We start from the raw sequence: 17,721 nt of genomic DNA on the forward strand, positions 1-17,721 counted from the left end.
TCCTAAGTAGTTATATATTTCACATATTACTACCATTCTTACCAATATATAGTACACATTCTTACCAATATATAGTATTATCACACATTCTTACCAATATATAGTATTATCAGTCTTTTTCAATTCAGCCATTCTAGTGAGTATGTAGTGATACTCACTGTGGTTTGATTTGCATTTCTGTAATGACTAATGATGCTGAGCATTTTTTCATGTGCTTATTGGCCTTTTGTATATTTTCCAAATCTTTGCCCATTTTTATTTTGCTTGTGATTTTATTACTGAACCGAGTGTGTTCTTTATATATTTTGGATACAAATTCTTTGTCAGATATATGTATTATAAACATTAATTATCAGTGCGTGGCTTGCCTTTTCATTTTTGTAACCATGTCTATTATAAAGCCCGATTTATCATTATTTTCTTTTATGGTTAGTGCTTTTTGTGTCCTAAGAAATCTCTCTGCCTCCCCTAAAATCATGGTGAGATAATATCCTATGTTCTATTCTAGAAGTTTTATATTAATGGTTTGGCTTTTACCTTTAGGTCTACATTCTACTTCTACTTTATTTTTGTGAATGATGTGTGCAAAGAGTTAAGGTTCATTTTATCCATTGTGCCAAACAAAGCAGTGTTTTAAATTTTTTAAAAATTTTAAGTTGACCCAATTTAATTCATTTTTTAAATTAAATTAATTCATTTTTAAACATAAATCCATCTTGACTTAGTTATCAACTATTTGCAAAGGAATCTTTACAAAATGAACATCTCACATAGTAAGAGAAGTAAACCTGCTTTAATTAAAACATACAATATCATGAGCAAAAATTCTCATTAATTCTCTTCACTAATACCAAATTAGCACATAATGCTAATTTATGTGCTTAAAGACACAATTTCCATAGAAGAAAAACACTTTCTTGAAGTTCTCACGGTACTTTATCTCAGTCTTAAATGCATGACACAGACCATCAGTAACTTTAACACAGATACATGTTTATCTTTAACTAAATATCCAGACCTCAAGTACCACATTATGAAGACAAGCTCACCTGAGTAGCTGCAGACTGACAGGAAGATGATGATGACGACGAGACAACAGGAATGTCAGACGGTACAGCAGCCACAGTGGTAGCGGGAGTGAAAATCAGCTGTACAGACAGAAAACCAAAAAGATACCCTAAGACAAAAGAACATGCCTCACATACAATGTACAGAAAGCAAGTGAGACTGAAATTTGTGACAGAAAGACAATGCAGTTTAGGATTGTCTCCTAAGCAAAAGGTTCTACATGACAAAGAGAAGTTTCTGGTACTAAAGAACTCAAATAAAATAAAAAAAAACAGTTTTGAAACAGCTCATGAGTCTAATGGGTAGAAAAATAAATCAGCACTCTAAAAATATATATATATTTTGGCAACATAAAATCGTCAGACTAATTTTTGCCCAGAAATAATACGCTATTACACATGAACTTGTCCCAGCTCAAAACTACTGTGGCAGAATTCCTAAAATGAAAAGTTAAAATAGACAACTACAGTCACTATTCTCAGACACAAGTTAAATTTCAGTGAGAAATATGACAAGAAATACCAAAATGTCTTTTCAATCTACTTACTCCAAAGGATAACTCTGCCAAATACTACACTACAATACTTCACTCAGCTACACAAAATTATAGGACAAATCTAGGTGGCTTTTAAAACTAGCTGAGAAGAAATATTCATTCTAAATGTAAATGCCACAACATATCAAAACTCAACAAGAAAAAAGCCTGCAAAAAATCTTCACATTAAAAAAAAAAGAAAAGAAAAGGAGGGGAGTGAATGTAGCACTAGTGGTTAAGCACCTCCTTCCCATGTACAAGGTCCTGAGTTCAATCCCCAGTACCTGCTTTAAAAAAAAAAGGAAAGACATACCCAATTTATTTACTCATCATTACCATCTCTTTTCAAATTTTTTTTTTCAATATTGAAACAGAATGGTATTAATTTTTAAGGTAATTTAATCCACTCAAAGATTCTCCTATTCAATTTAATAAGTTTTTACAGTTGTTTCGGAGAATCTGTAAATACTCCATTTCAAAATGTTATCAAAAGTTATTCATCCAAGATAAAAAAATTTTTAAAACAACACAAAACTCTGGGGATGTTGTGAAGGAATAAATGCATTTTTGCATACTGTTAGAGTTTAGAGGTTAGAGTGTGGTGATTTGAAGATGTATATATCCCAGAAATACATTCTCAATGTGGTTTACAAAGTCACTGTAAGTAGGCCAAAAATAAAAAGTAGCAAAAACTCATTGCTATTTGAATTTAAATTACTAATTAAGGTATCTGTTTTAACTTCAGCTCTTTAGTATTCTAAATGTAAATGAATTCAACAGCAAAATATAAGTTTCACAAAAAGGTACTTCCCAGTACTGCCTGAAAACACTAGGTTTACATAGAAGATATTCTACTTAGCTTGAACCATGTAAAACTGCCAGTTTTAGAAGTTAAAAAAGTCACATAACAACCATTTCAAATGGTGTGACCTAATTTTAAAGCATATTATTAAATAAGAAGTTCTCAAGGTGAAAAAAAAAGAAAAAACCCAGAAATATGGGAATGTATACTGACTAATCTGTGAATCAAAGGTAGAACATGTCATTATTTCGTTAGCAATGTGAATGGAAACTTTCTACCTAACTTTATGTGGGAAGCTGGAGATCCAGGTATATATTCAGTTCATTAGACAAAAAAATAAATGGAAATAAAAATATATTAGGGCCAAAGTTTTTAGACATTAAATAAAATAAATATCAATCAGCTTTTACACTTCTTAAGAAGTTGAATAGTTAAATTAGGAAATCAAAAGGCACTCAAATATAGAAAAACAAAATTAACATTCCTAAATTAAGTAAAAGATCAAAGTGAGCATAAGAACACAAACTTGCAGAATTTGATATGAGAATAACCAAAGCTAAGAATCACCTGGTAAATTATCAGGAACTCCAATCAAGATTTCAGAAGATCCCAGAGTGTAATTTCTAATTTATAATAATTAATAACCAAGTTTTTAACGTTTCTATCATATTTCAACAAACCAAAGATGACAAAGATATACAATGATTTTTGTACCACTATAACAATTATAACTGAAAGATGCCATCAATTATAAAATGCATCCCAATTTCAGAAATTAAAAAGTAAAGTTTATAACTGATGAAATTTGATGTTAAAAAAATAATGACTCCTACATTCCAGAATTTCTGCTAGCTTCCCAATATTGCTGATTACTTTATGATATGCCAAAGAGGCCTACCAATTAAAGGTAGAATTTTTTATGACATAAATGTAAGAGACCTGAGCAATTCTCAAATATTAAAAATACCTCTGATTGCATTAAATCAAGAAATGTTACTGAGCTTTCTCAAGTCCTTAAACACTGAAAAAATTTCACAGCTCATATCTTACCATTTGGGCTCGGAGATACATTTGAGCTTGACTTGCTGTTAGGGTAGGAGAGGTACTCCCTAGTAACATAGTCTGTTGGGTAATACTGCCGCTGGTAGAACTGGAAGCCTGGGAACGACTTATTAACTGTGCAGGTGTAGGAGAAGTGGAGAGGTTGATCTAAGGAAGAAAAAATATTAGATGATAGGCTCCCATTTGCTTCCATGTCACTGAACTTCACCAAGCTGCTGTTAGGCATTCAATGTTATAAACTGTGATTAAGGAATCCAAAGAGAAACCATCATCTTTGGGAAACCTCATCCCTTCCTTGGACAATTATTTGCACATACGCAAAAAAACAAAACAAAAACAAAAACCAGCATGTAGTGCTATGTAAGCAGGTCAAAGGCTACCCACAATGTGTTTAAATAAAATTCCCAGAATCTCAAAATGTCATTTCTGCTATTTTCCAAAAATTACTGCTAAAGTTCCATTATTTTAATATTCCACATAATAATGTAAAACATTCTAATCAACTGCACTATTTTGTCATATTGTCACATTCTGAAGGGTTTCTAAAGTGATCAAAAATTAAAGTATGTCTTCAACATGGCAACATAAGACATTCCCTGAAAAGGTCTCCCCAGAGAAAGAGCGAATGAAAGGACAAATCCAACCGCCTTAAAACTATGGTGGATGGTAGGAACTGGAGAAGGACTCCAAATGTGGAATCAAAGGAAAAGAAAGATAATCTCCAAAAGCAAGTAGGAAATTTCCATCCCCAACCCTCCAGACCACATTGCTGTCTCTCGTTAAGTCTTGCACAGCTTGGACTCGCACAGAGGCAGCAGCCAACCACAGACAGACTACTGAGCCACTCACAGCAGCAACCTATAACCCGACACGTATACAGGCACATGGACCAAAGTCAACAGAGACCCAGGGGAGAACATAATCCATTAAGTCACAGTGCATACAAAAAGGGCCCCCAAAGGAACAGCAAAGAGAGAAATTGTGGCAGAAATGTTGGTAAGAGATATACTCAATCCAGTTCTGTGGCTGGACCACAAAACAGACTATTCTGGAGTGACCCACCTTTCTGAATAGACCTCATCTGCTACTCTGGAGTAGGATACTCCAATGGGGAAGAAACTGGGGGAAGAAAAGGTCTCCGAGGGGTGGGGGGGGACGGTGGGGAGCCCTTTTTCCTTGGCAAGATGGTGGAGCACGACCTGACTACTCGCATCACACACTTTCTGGATCAGCATCTAGTCTTTCTGCTGCTTGAGTTTCTCTCCGTAAAGGAGATATATAATGAAAAAGAATTACTACAAGGGAAACTGGATCTTCTTAGTGATACCAACATGGTAGACTTCGTGATGGATGTATACAAAAACCTTTATTCCCATAACATTCCTCATGCTTTGAGAGAAAAAAGAACCACAGTTGTTGCACAACTGAAACAGAACGAATTGTGAAGATGTTTGAAGATCCTGAAACTACCAGGCAAATGCAGTCAACCAGGGATGGTCGAATGCTGTTTAACTACCTGGCTGACAAACATGGTTTTAGACCGGAATATTTAGACACACTCTACAGGTATGCAAAACACCAGTATGAAGTGGGAATTACTCAGGAGCAGCAGAGTATCTTTACTTTTTTAGAGTGCTGGTTCCAGCAATGGATAGAAATGCTTTGAGTTCACTCTGGGGCAAACTGGCCTCTGAAATCTTTATGCAGAATTGGGATGCAGCCATGGAAGACCTTACACGATTAAAAGAGATCATAGATTATAATTTTGTGAGTTCTCCACTCCAGTCTCTTAAGCAGTGAACATGGCTTATTCACTGGTCTCTTTGTTTTCTTCAACCAATCCAAAGGCCGAGATAATATTATTGATCTCTTCCTTTACCAGCCACAGTATCTTAATGCAATCCAGACAATGAGTCCTCATATTTTCCGCTATTTGACTACAGGTGTCATAACAAACAAAAGATGTTCGAAAACGCTGGCAGGTGTTAAAAGATCTAGTCAAAGTTACCCAACAGGAGTATTACACATATAAAGATCCAATTACAGAGTTTGTTGAATACTTATAATGTTAACTTTGATTTTGATGGGACTTAGAAAAAGCTAAGAGAATGTCAATCAATTCTTGTGAATGACTTCTTTTTGGTGGCTTGTCTTGAGGATTTCATTGAAAATGCTTGCCTCTTGATATGTGAGATTTTTTGTCGCATCCACCAAGTGTATCAGCATTAACATGTTAGCAGATAAGCTGAACATGACTCCAGAGGAAGCTTAAAGGTGGATTGTGAATTTGATTAGAAATGTGAGACTGGATGCCAAAATTCATTCTAAATTAGGTCATGTGGTTATGGGTAACAATGCAGTCTCACCCTATCAGCAAGTGATTGAAAAGACCAAAAGCCTTTTGTTTAGAAGCCAGATGTTGGCAATTAATATTGAGAAGAAACTTAATCAGAATAGTAGGTCAGAGGCTCCTAACTGGGCAACTCAGGACTCCCACTTCTACTGAAGAAGTGTTTACCAAAAAAAGATGAAAAAGCTATAAAGAAAGATGAAATAATAAAACACTATATAAAGTGTGACATTCATTTTAGAAAAAATTAACATATTGGTTATAAATTTTGGAGAATTTGAATAAAATTGAATGTTTCATTAAAAAAGGGATGGGGGGCGGGGAGGGACTGAACTGCTTAAGCCAGGATGGATCCCAGAGCTTAAAAGTATAAAAAAAGGAGGCACTGAGTGAGGGAAAGAATTTAAACAAATCATAGGACCTGGGGGGAAATTTTTGCACAAAAACAAACAGAACTGATCAAGATTTCCAGAAAAGGTACAGAGGAAAGGCAACTTACTCTTGGAGGTGAAACAACTGTACCAAAAATGCAATCTTAAAAATGGTACCATATAACCAGGGTAAGAATAAGGTGAAGAAAAGCTAAGAAAAGATGAACAGTTAAAGATAGGCTATTCTAAAGGTCCAGAATAGGTTGGACCAAGCATCAAAGAAGAGCCTTAACACAAATCCAATCAACAATAAAACCCTACACAAGAGAAATGAACTTCCAAGTTTACTCAAGATAACTGTCCAGACATCAACAAAAAATCACAAGACATACTAAGAAACAGGAAGATATGACTCAGTCAAAGGATCAAATTAAAACTTCAGAGGAGACTAAGAATTAGGAACAACTAAGAAAAGTTCAAACAAATCTCCAAAAATCATTTCAGGGAGATGAAGCAAAATATTCATAAAGGTATAAAGGATATTAAGAAAGCAATGTGTGAGCATAAAGAGGAATCTGAAACTAAAAAAGAAACCCAATAGAAATTACGGAGGGTGAAAGACACACAGTGGAGATTAAAAATACAATAAAAGGATTGTGGGAAGATGGCATCAGAGTAGGCAGGCAGGGTTCAACTCTCTCAAAAAACAATGCAGAAAGAGGCAAAAGCTATCCAAGGGACCTGCTTTGGGAGTCAGCAGAACAGAACAGTGCTACACAACTCCCGGGAGGGAGAGGGAAGAGAGATGAAGAACCCAGACGAAAATGCGAGCTACACACACCCGCAGTGGCCAGGAAGGGCTCTCCTCCCCCACTGCCAAGTGAACCCTGTTCATTGCAGCTGACTGAAAGGGGAAGAGATATCTTCTTCCCTCACAACTGTTACAAGGCAAAAGGGAGGACGAGTCAGTGGAGCTTTCCTTCAATGAATTCAACCATCAGAGCCTGCTTTGAATCTTGGCTCTGGCCAGACGGAAACACAGGAAAGCAGAGACTGAAACCCATCTGTGGAAAGATGCACCAAAGAGCACGATATGCCAGCCAATCTAGATAATGTATGGATAAAAACTGCTTTTGGGGAAAGAGACTTGGCCCAGTGGATAGGGCATCCACCTACCACATGGGAGGTCCGCGGTTCAAACCCCGGGCCTCCTTGACCCATGTGGAGGTAGCCCATGTGCAGTGCTGATGCGCACAAGGAGTGCCCTGCCACGCAGGGGTGTCCCCGTGCAAGAAGTGAGCCTCGTAAGGAGATTCACCTAGCGCGAAAGAAAGTTCAGCCTACCCAAGAATGGCCCCCCACACATGGAGAGCTGACACAACAAGATGACACAACAAAAAGAAACAGATTCCCATGCCACTGACAACAACAGAAGCAGACAAAGAACACACAGCAAATAGACACAGAAAACAAACAACTGGGGCAGGGGGGAGAAGGGGAGAGAAATAAATAAATCTTTTTAAAAATAAATAAATAAATAAAATAAATAAAAACTGCTTTTGGTTCTCTCTCTACCCTAATTCATGGAAGAAAATCTGCACCTCATTAGTGAGTCCCTGGCACAATTTTGATAGCTTCAGCAGGCAATTTTAAAGACTTAGAATAAGTTGAACCAAAAATTCAAAAGCTGTGGAAAAAAAAAGAAAATAAGCAAGAGAGAGAAACTGGCCATCAGAGTAAATTCACCGATATATTAAGATCCCTAGACATTAGCCAAAAATTACAAGATACAGTAGAAACAGAAGAGATGGCCCAGCCAAAGGAACAAACCAAATATCCTAAAGAGATACAAGATTTAAGACAATGAATCAATGATTGATAAAAAACTCTCCTAAATCAATTCAAAGAATTGAAAGAAAATATGACTAAAGAGATAAAGGATATCAAGAAGACACTGGAGGGAAGCAGATTTGGCCCAATGGATAGGACATCCACCTACCACATGGGAGGTCCAAAGTTCAAACCAAGGGCCTCCTGACCCATGTGACGAGCTGGCCCATGTATAGTACTGATGTGTTCCAAGGAGTGCCATGCAACACAGGGGTGTCCCCCGCGTAGGGGAGCCCCACGCACAAGGAGTGCACGCCCAGTGCGAAAAAAGTGCAGCCTGCCCAGGAATGGTGCCACACACACGGAGAGCTGATGCAGCAAGATGACGCAACAAACAGAGACACAGATTCTGGGTGCTGCTGACAAGAATACAAGCGGACACAGAAGAACACACAGCGAATGGACACAGAGAGCCGATAATTGGGGTGGGGGAAGGGGGAAGGGGAGAGAAATTTAAAATTTTTTAAAAATCTTTAAAAAAATAAAGACGACACTGAGTGAGCATAAAGAACAATTTGACAGCCTGCAAAGAAAAGTAACAAACCTTATGGGAATTAAAGAAATAATGGGGAAGTGGACGTGGCTCAACTGATAGCATGTCCATCTACCATATATAGAAGGTCCAGGGTTTGATCCCCAGGGCCTCCTGACCCATGTGGTGAGCTGGCCCACACGTAGTGTTGCCGCGTGCAAGGAGTGCTGTGTCATGCAGGGGTGCCCCGATAGGGGTGCCCCATGCACAAGGAGTGCATCCTGCAAGGAGAGCCACCTCATGTGAAAAAAGCACAGCCTGCCTAGGAGTGGCGCCGCACACATAAAGAGCTGACACGGCAAGATGAACAGCAACAACAAAAAAGACGCCATTTTCCAGTGCCGCCAGATAATGCAAACGGACACAAGAACACACAGTGAATGGACACAGAGAAGAGACAATGGGGGGGGGGAGAAATAAATAAATATCTTTAAAAAAATAAATAATGGATGAGATTTAAAATTCATTATATTTGATATTATAAATATCAAATACCAATGATTGTACACTTTGGATGAATTGTATGTTTTACTAATGTGTACTGATAAAATGGTTTTTTTTTTAAAAAGTGACATCTTAAAAAAAATACATCAGATGGGGAGCAGATGTAGCTCAGTGGTTGAGGGCCTGTTTCCTACTGTTTCCTATGTACAAGGTACTGGGTTCAATCCCCAGTACCTCCTGAAATAAATAAATAAAATTTAAAATACCTTAGAGTCCTATAAGAGCAGATTTGGATTGCTCGAAGACAGAATTAATGATTCTGAAGGCAGAACATCTGAAACAGAAAAGACAGGAGAATAGAAAGAGAAGAGAATGGAAAAAATGAAACAGGGTTTAAGGGTCTTGAATGACAAAGCAAAACACACAAACATACACATTATTGGTTCCTAGAAAGAGAACAGAACAGAAAAGGGGCAGAAAGAACATCTGAAGAAATTATGAAGGAAAACTCCCAACCCTCAGTTCCTGGTGCCTCTTAAAGAAGACAAACAAACAACAAACAAAAACAATAAGCAAGAAAATGAGTAAACAACAAACACACAGTAAGTGAAAAGAAAATAAGCAGGAAGCAGATGCTGGGCGCCTGCCTCCGGCAAGGGAGGGTCCTGGGTTTAGTGCTAGTGCCTCCTAAAGAAGAAACAAGCAGACAATGAGCAAGAGCAAATAGACGAGGGAGCCACCTAAGGGGGGGTGAAAAACTTTAAAAAAGACATAGAATGGATAAAATGGATAAAAAAAATGAGCCATCTATTTGTTGTCTAGAAGAGACTAAACTCAGATGTAAGGACACAACTAGATTAAAAGTAAAAGGTTGGAAAAAGATATTCCATGCAAATATTAACCAAAAAAGAGCTAGAGGAGCAATACTAATATCAGACAAAATGGATTTTAAATACAAAACTGTTATAAGGGATGGCTCCCTCATCTAAATGCCAGTATGTCAATTCTACCCAAACTGATTTATTTATTTATTTTAAAGATTTATTTAATTTCTCTCCCCTCTCCCCCCCAGTTGTCTGTTCTCTGTGTCTATCTGCTGCATGTTCTTCTTTGTCCGCTTCTGTTGTTGTCAGCAGCACGGTAATCTGTTTCTTTTTGTGGCGTCACCTTGTTGTATCAGCTCTCCGTGTGTGCGGCACCATTCCTGGGCAGGCTGCACTTTCTTTCATGCTGGGTGGCTCTCCTTACGGGGTGCACTCCTTGCATGTGGGGTTCGCCTACGTGGGGGACACCCCTGTGTGGCATGGCACTCCTTGCACACATCAGCACTGCGCACGGGCCAGCTGCACATGGGTCAAGGAGGCCCAGGGTTTGAACCGCGGACCTCCCATGTGGTAGACGGACGCCCTAACCCTGAGCCAATTCCGCTTACCCCAAACTGATTTATATATTCAACACAATCCCAATAAAAATCCAACATCCTTTTTTGCAGAAATGGAAAAGGCAATAATCAAATTTATTTGGGAGGGTAAGGAGCCCAAAGAACCAAAAATAGCTTTAAAAAGAATGAAGTTGGAGGACTTTCAGTTCCTGGCTTTAAAGCATATTACTTAGCTACAGTGGTTAAAAAAAAAAAAAAGCATGCTAGTGGCAAAAAGGCAAACAGATTGACCAATGGAACCTAACTGAGAACTCCAAAATAGACCCTCACATCTACAGTCAAGGGATTTTTTGACAAGGCTGTTAAGTCCACCCCTCTGGGCCAAAAACAGTCTATTCAACAATGGTGCTTAGAGAACTGGATAGCCCTACCCAAAAGAAAGAGGACTCCTGTCTCACACCTTATACAAGAATTAACTAAGGGAAGCAAATTTGGCTCAATGGATAGAGCATCTGCCTACCACATGAGAGGTCCAAGGTTCAAACCCAGGGTCTCCTGACTCATGTGGTGAAGCTGGGCCACGTGAAGTGCTCATGCGAGCAAGGAGTGCTGTGCCATACAGGGGTGTCCCCCATGTAGAGGAGCCCTATGCACAAGGAGCGCGGGCCATAAGGAGAGCTGCCATGTGTGAATAAAGTGCAGCCTGTCCAGGAGTGGGGCCACACACAAAGAGAGTTGACACAGCAAGATGATGCAACAAAGAGAGCACAGATTCCCAGTGCTGCTGACAAGAATACAAGCAGGGAAACGGACTTGGCCCAGTGGTTAGGGCGTCCGTCTACCACATGGGATGTCCGCGGTTCAAACCAGGGCCTCCTTGACCCGTGTGCAGCTGGCCCATGCGCAGTGCTGATGCGCGCAAGGAGTGCCCTGCCACGCAGGGGTGTCCCCCACGTAGGGGAGCCCCACGCGCAAGGAGTGCACCTCATAAGGAGAGCCGCCCAGCGTGAAAGAAAGTGCAGCCTGCCCAGGAATGGCGCCACCCACACTTCCTGTGCCCCTGACAACAGAAGCAGACAAAGAAACAAGACGCAGCAAATAGACACAGAGAACAGACAACCGGGGGAGGCGGGAATTAAATAAATAAATAAATCTTTTTTTTAAAAAAAGGATACAAGCAGACACAGAACACACAGTGAATGGACACAGAGAGATGACAACTGGGGGGGGGGGATAAATTAAAAAAATAAATTAAAAAAAATTAACTCAAAATTGATGAAGGACCTAAATATAAAAGTGATCACCATAAAACTCCCAGAATGTAGGAACAATCATCAAGATCTTGTGTGACACAGTAGTTTCTTAAACCTTAAACCCAAAGCACAAGCAACAAAAGAAAAAATAGATAAATGGGACCTCCTCAAAATTAAAGACCTTTGCACCTCAAAGGACTTTATCAAAAGGGTGAAAAGGCAGCTGACTCAAAGGGAGAAAATATTTGGCAATCACATATCCGATAAGAATTTAATATCCATGATACATATAAAGAAATGCTACAACTCACAATAACAAGACAAACTACCTGATTTAAAAATGGACAAAGACATGAAAAGTCAATTGTCCAAAGAAGAAATAAAAATAGTGAAGAAACACTTGAAAAAATGTTCAACATCACTAGCGATTAAGAAATGCAAATTAAAACTACAATGAGGTATCACTTCACATCTATTAGACTGGCTGCTGTTAAAGGGTCAGAAAACCGTAAATGTTGGAGAGGATGTAGAGAGACAGGAACACTTATTCACTGTTTGTGGGAATGTAGAATGGTACAGCCACTGGGAGGACTGTCTGGCTGTTCCTAAGGAAGTTGAATATAGACTTGCCATGTGACCTGGCAATACCATTACTAGGTATATACTCAGAAGAACTAAGAGCAGAGACACAAACAGACATCGGCACACTGATGTTCACAGAGGCATTATTCATGATTGCCAAAAGGTGGAAACAACCCAGGTGTCCATCAACTAATTAATGGATAAACAAACTGTGATATATACACACGATGGAATATCATGCAGTGATAAGAAGAAATGAAGTTGTGAAGCAAATGGCAAAATGGATGAACCTGCGGGACATTATGTTGAGTGAAGCAAGCCAGACACAAAAGGACAAATACTGTATGACTGCATTACTATTAACTAAATAAACTGTGTAACATAGTGTTAAGATTCCACATATATAAAATATAAATATTAATCAATTTATAAAGGTGAAATTAGATAAGTGGTTATGTAGGGCTGGGGAAGGCCTGCTAAGGGTAGAGAGATTTTCTTTTTGAAGAAATGAAATTTTTGTGGTGATGAATGTACAGCATTGTGATTATACTTAAAAGCCACTGATTATACACTTTGGATAAATTGTATGGCATATGAATATATCTCAATAAAACTGCTTAATAAATAAATGAATAATTGTGCAAGAATAGCCAGAAATAGCAACTATGTACAGCAGAGAAAATACAGATTGAGAGGTGAAGAATTTTCTTATTATTATTACTACTGAAATAAAAAATATGCTCTAATAGCGATTGAAGTAATAAATGCACAACTACGTGAATATATCACATACCACTGATTATACACTTTGGATGAATTGTATTCATTATTAGTATGTACCAATAAAGTTGACTTGTTTAAAAAAAATTAAAACACAGATAATCCATTCGCATATATAAAAACACAATTACTCCTTGTCAAATAGATGGAAAAATCCTGAATACTGGATATGAAGTTAAATTATAAACACTACTTTAAAGTTTAAAACTGCTGTCATAGAACAAACTAATGCATAGGCCACTATGAAACTGGTAACTGGCTGTATATGGGAAGGGAAACTAAGGTGGGTGGGGTACAAAGCTAAAGGAGACTATGTATATACCCTTTTGTATCTTTCCAGTTTCACATACAAGCATGTATTACCCATTTTTAAAACAAATAATATTTTTAGAGAGAATAATATAATCTTACCTCAAATCCTTTCTGTGGAACAAGGCACAGGATATAATTAAGGAATAGTTTATAATTTCTGAGACAAGAAGGCAGAATATAGTAATACATTCATGTGCCCCGACACAATCACTGAAATGCTAAATCAATATGAAAAATCAGAATACAGAACTCAAAGAGGGGGGAGGGGTAAGGAAAATTCCCAAGTGCCAGAAAAGAACCCAAAGCCAGAGTTGTAAGCTTCAGCTACCACCAAGGCAGTCTAGGAGGATACTGGGCCTACAGAGACAGGAGACCTGACTAATGAGCTGGAAATGAAACCCCTAGTATAGAGCCAAGATCATTAAAAAAGCTGTTCAATATTTGAAAAAGAATGTGGGAAAGCCCCACCCATAAATCCTAAGACTAGAAAGGAGACTTGCAATCTGCCTTGCCCCGGATGGGGTGGGGAAGCATGAGGAGAAGGCTCCCATGAGAAATCAAAACCCCAGGTTTGAGGCATATGGCAGCGTAGAATCCAAATTTACACTTTCCACATAGTTCTATAATCCACCCCAAGGCATTTAAAACTGAACAGTGATTGAAAGAAGCTAAGTGAGGGCTACACAGGACTGCTCTGTACTATTTTTACAACTGCCTATAAGTCTATAATTACTTTTAGAAATTTTTAAATTCTTTTTTAAGAAATTGATTATGTAATTCTCTAAATTTATTTTTACCTTTTAAATATTTCATAATTTTAATAAAATATTTAAATAAATACATACATAAACACAATTGATAAAATACAGAACTGTTCTGCAATCTGACTTTTACTCCTACCAAATCACTGAAACCCCATTAGCGACAGTTACCAGTGACCTCAAACCAACAAATTCAGTGGATTCTTTTCAGACCATTCCTTCTTAGTATTCTTCACTAGCTGCTCTTCTTGTTCTACACCCAAAACATTCATGCTCTGTCTTTCTGGAGGTCTCATACCAACTCAAATTCAACATGTTCAAATGCCAAACTCATTATTATTCCTTCTAAATCAGCTCCTCCTCCTATTTCCCATCTCACAAATGGCACTGGCATCTTCTAAACTCCCCCAAGACAGCTTATTTGGGAGTCATCCTTGATTCTTCCTTCTGCTTCACCACATGCAAAACCATGTGTCTTATTGTTTCTACATCCTTTATTCTCATTTCCATTTTTATTTTTTAATTGCTTGGTTTGAGAGTATGAGCCCATGTCATTTCCAGCTAGATTACTTTAACTGCTATGAACTGATCTCCCTGCCTGGAATCTTATCTTCTCATAATTGCCAGATAACTTTTCCCTGATTTTATTAATTACCCATTTAAAAATCATCTACAACTCCCCATAAAGGATTAAGTTCATCTTCCCCTGACTACCTCTCCTCTTCTCACATTTCCTTCAAATTAGTCATATGAAGCTATTTGCAGTATCACAATGTGTCAGCTCTCTTCTGCCCTGGTAAAGATGCTGCTGACTGTACTGAGCAGTCTTCCCAACCCCATTCTCACCCGATCCCCTCCTAGGTAAACATCTCCTCCTCAAAAATCATCTGCCCTACAAGTTTTTTCAGGCATCCTATATCCCAAAGTAGAACTGACTCTCTACCCCTCCTTTATACATAACTATATTCTTCCATATACTTCCAGCATATACTTCTGTTTATTTGGCCCTTCTAAACTTATGCTGTTTTTTTTAATTTATTCCTCCACCCTCCCCACCCCCATTCTCTGCTATGTGGGTCCATTTGCTGTGTGTTCTTCTGTGTCCACTTGCATTTTCTGTCAGTGGCACCGGAAATCTGTGTCTCTTTTTGTTGCATCATCTTGCTGTGTCAGCTCTCCATGTGTGTGGCACCACTCTTGGGCGGGCTGCACTTTTTTTGCATGGGGCGGCTCTCCTTATGGGGCGCACTCCTTGCGCATGGGGCTCCCCTATACAGGGGACACCCCTGCGTGGCACAGCACTCCTAGCGCACATCAGCACTGCACTTGGGCCAGCTCAACACACGGGTCAGGAGGCCCTGGGTTTGAACCCTGGACCTTCCACGTGGTAGGCAGATGCTCTTATCAGTTGAGCCAAATCCGCTTCCACTCTAAGTTCTTTAAGAGCAGGTAAGGACCTTGTGTTTATTCATCATATATCCAAAATCTATGAAAGTGTGTTCGTTCAATAAAAGTTTACTAAAGTTAATGAATGCCATGTTACTCTAAGGTATATTTCATAGTTTTAATGTAATATTTTAACCCATAACAAAGTGGGTATATGTGTGCACATGTATGTGTGTGTGTATGTATGAAAGCAAACAGAAGAAAATAGAAAAGTAGTTTTGGTAATGATTCAAGAGTGAAAAATGCAGAGAGGATGTGATAATAGTTGCTCAACTCTATTTTTGATGTACTACATAAAAAATTATTAAGTCCCCAAAACTATTCTTTTTTATTCTTTTTTCTGCACATAAGGACATTTTGAATAAAGCATTGCTCTAAAGATGAAAGCTGTCATAACAGGGTAGAATTTGGCCCAGGTTTTCTGACTCATTAAATCTTGGCATTCAAAGCACCTTCTTATTATACCCTGATAGCTCTTTAACTGGGGTCCCTCTGAAATAATATTGTCTTAGCATTATTACTAGCAAAAATGTCTTTTCTTCAGTGATTCTTAAAAAAACAAAAAACAAAAAAACAGAAGAAAAAGTCTCTAATAAGAATAATCTACACACACTTTAAACAAAAACATAATAAAGGTCTTCAAAAAAAAAAAGATTGGCTGGTAGCTAATATGCCTAGTACTCCTTAAGAAAGCAGAACACAAAGTACAAAGAGAAATTGTGCACTGTGTATTTTTATACAAACTGTACAGAAAAAGAAAAAAAAGGAAGAAAACTAAATAGTAACTTCCTGACCACCTGTATTTCACTTTGTCTATACTGTGAAATGAAGAAACAGATGTGGGTTTTTTTTATCTTTTTATTGTTTTTGCTCAGTTTTACTAAATTTCATCAAGCGGTAATATATCAGGCAGCATCTACTAATAAATGCCCAACCCATAGGGCCAGTAGATAAGTAGACATCTCTGCAAGAAATCCATCTTCCCGGCTAAAGAAAAAAAACCTTCTCTTCCTTTTCACAACTAATAAGGCTGTCCTTTGTTTTCTGCTTTGCTCAGTTGACCTGAACCAGATGCCCATAAAGTTTTCATTATTTTCTCTGCCAAAGCCATCCCAACACTCTTAATTCACTTTCACTTTAAAGCCTGTATGTAAGCTAACCTTGTCACCTCATATCTCAAGCCCCACACTCCACAAAGGTATTCACTCCCGGAGCCCTATAACTGGAAGTTCTCTCCCCAGTGACATTAATTCCAAAAGTCACCAGAGAAAACCTAGTCTGACAGTAAAAACCAGCGAACTTGCAAACTCCCCAACCATCTCTTCGTGGCCCCAAAATGAGCTGCCACAGGTCTCAGAGTACTCCCTATAGCCAAAGCTCATCTAAGAGTTGCCTCTGCCATTTCACTGATCAGATACATGCAAGTATATCCACATAGAGAAACACTATATAGATTTTAAAAGGATGATTTACATTTATATTCCATGGCATGAAAAGATCTTTATGAGCCACTTTTGAATGAAAAGGGCTGCAGAATAACATTTAGAGTACAATTCCATTTATACAGTGTATTAGTCAGCCAAAGTTGTGCTCATGCAAAGTACCAGAAATCTGTTGGTTTTCATTTGAGGTAAAAGCTTACAGTTACCAGGCCATAAAGCATGTTACTTCCTCACCAAATTCTGTTGCCATGTGTTGGAGCAAAAGGCTGCTGACATCTGCAAGAGTTCAGGCTTCCTCTTCCTCTTAAGGCTCCATGGTCCCAGCTTCTTCCAATATGAGCTGTAGGCTGGGGTTAGTCTCGTCTCTTTCCCGGGGCTTAGTTTCTCTCCAGGCTCAGATGCTCTGCTCTCTCCACAAGGTAAGCAGCAGACTATCAGGCTAACAGCTCATCTCTCTTCCCAGGTCCTCTGCTGTGTCTTTGGAGCTGTCTCTATTCCTCTGTATTCTTCTCCTGCATGTTTACTTCCTGGGGCTCCAGCTCAAAACTTCAACCTCCCTTCTCTGCTGTGTGGTTTCTCTGTAATTCCCCACCCCCTCAAGGGAGCAGGGACTCAACATCCTACAGACTTGGCCCAATCAAAGCCTTAATCATTACCTAATAAAGTAAAACTGAAACCTTTGAATCCAATATAATCTAATATATCAGAAG

General features: G+C 38.5%; 1 protein-coding gene and 1 pseudogene across 13 annotated transcripts in view; one reads left to right on the forward strand and one right to left on the reverse strand.

Moving 5' to 3' along the window:
* The window catches only part of PHC3 (polyhomeotic homolog 3), a 97,593-nt gene that overhangs the window by 53,064 nt on the left and 26,808 nt on the right, over window positions 1–17,721 (reverse strand). For all 13 annotated transcript variants that reach the window (XR_009185469.2, XR_009185471.2, XR_009185470.2 and 10 more), the window contains exons 5-6: window positions 3,456–3,614; window positions 1,050–1,148 (exon numbers count right to left, since the gene is read on the reverse strand). Coding sequence is in view for 7 of the 13 variants with exons in the window: in XM_071214603.1 (XP_071070704.1) it covers window positions 1,050–1,148; window positions 3,456–3,614 (258 nt within the window). In the remaining 6 variants the exon portion in view is untranslated. The remainder of the gene's footprint in view (window positions 1–1,049; window positions 1,149–3,455; window positions 3,615–17,721) is intronic.
* On the forward strand, window positions 4,652–6,120 carry LOC101431428 (eukaryotic translation initiation factor 3 subunit E pseudogene; annotated as a pseudogene).

Source organism: Dasypus novemcinctus, chromosome 4, assembly GCF_030445035.2.
Source record: "Dasypus novemcinctus isolate mDasNov1 chromosome 4, mDasNov1.1.hap2, whole genome shotgun sequence".
NCBI lineage: Eukaryota > Metazoa > Chordata > Mammalia > Cingulata > Dasypodidae > Dasypus > Dasypus novemcinctus.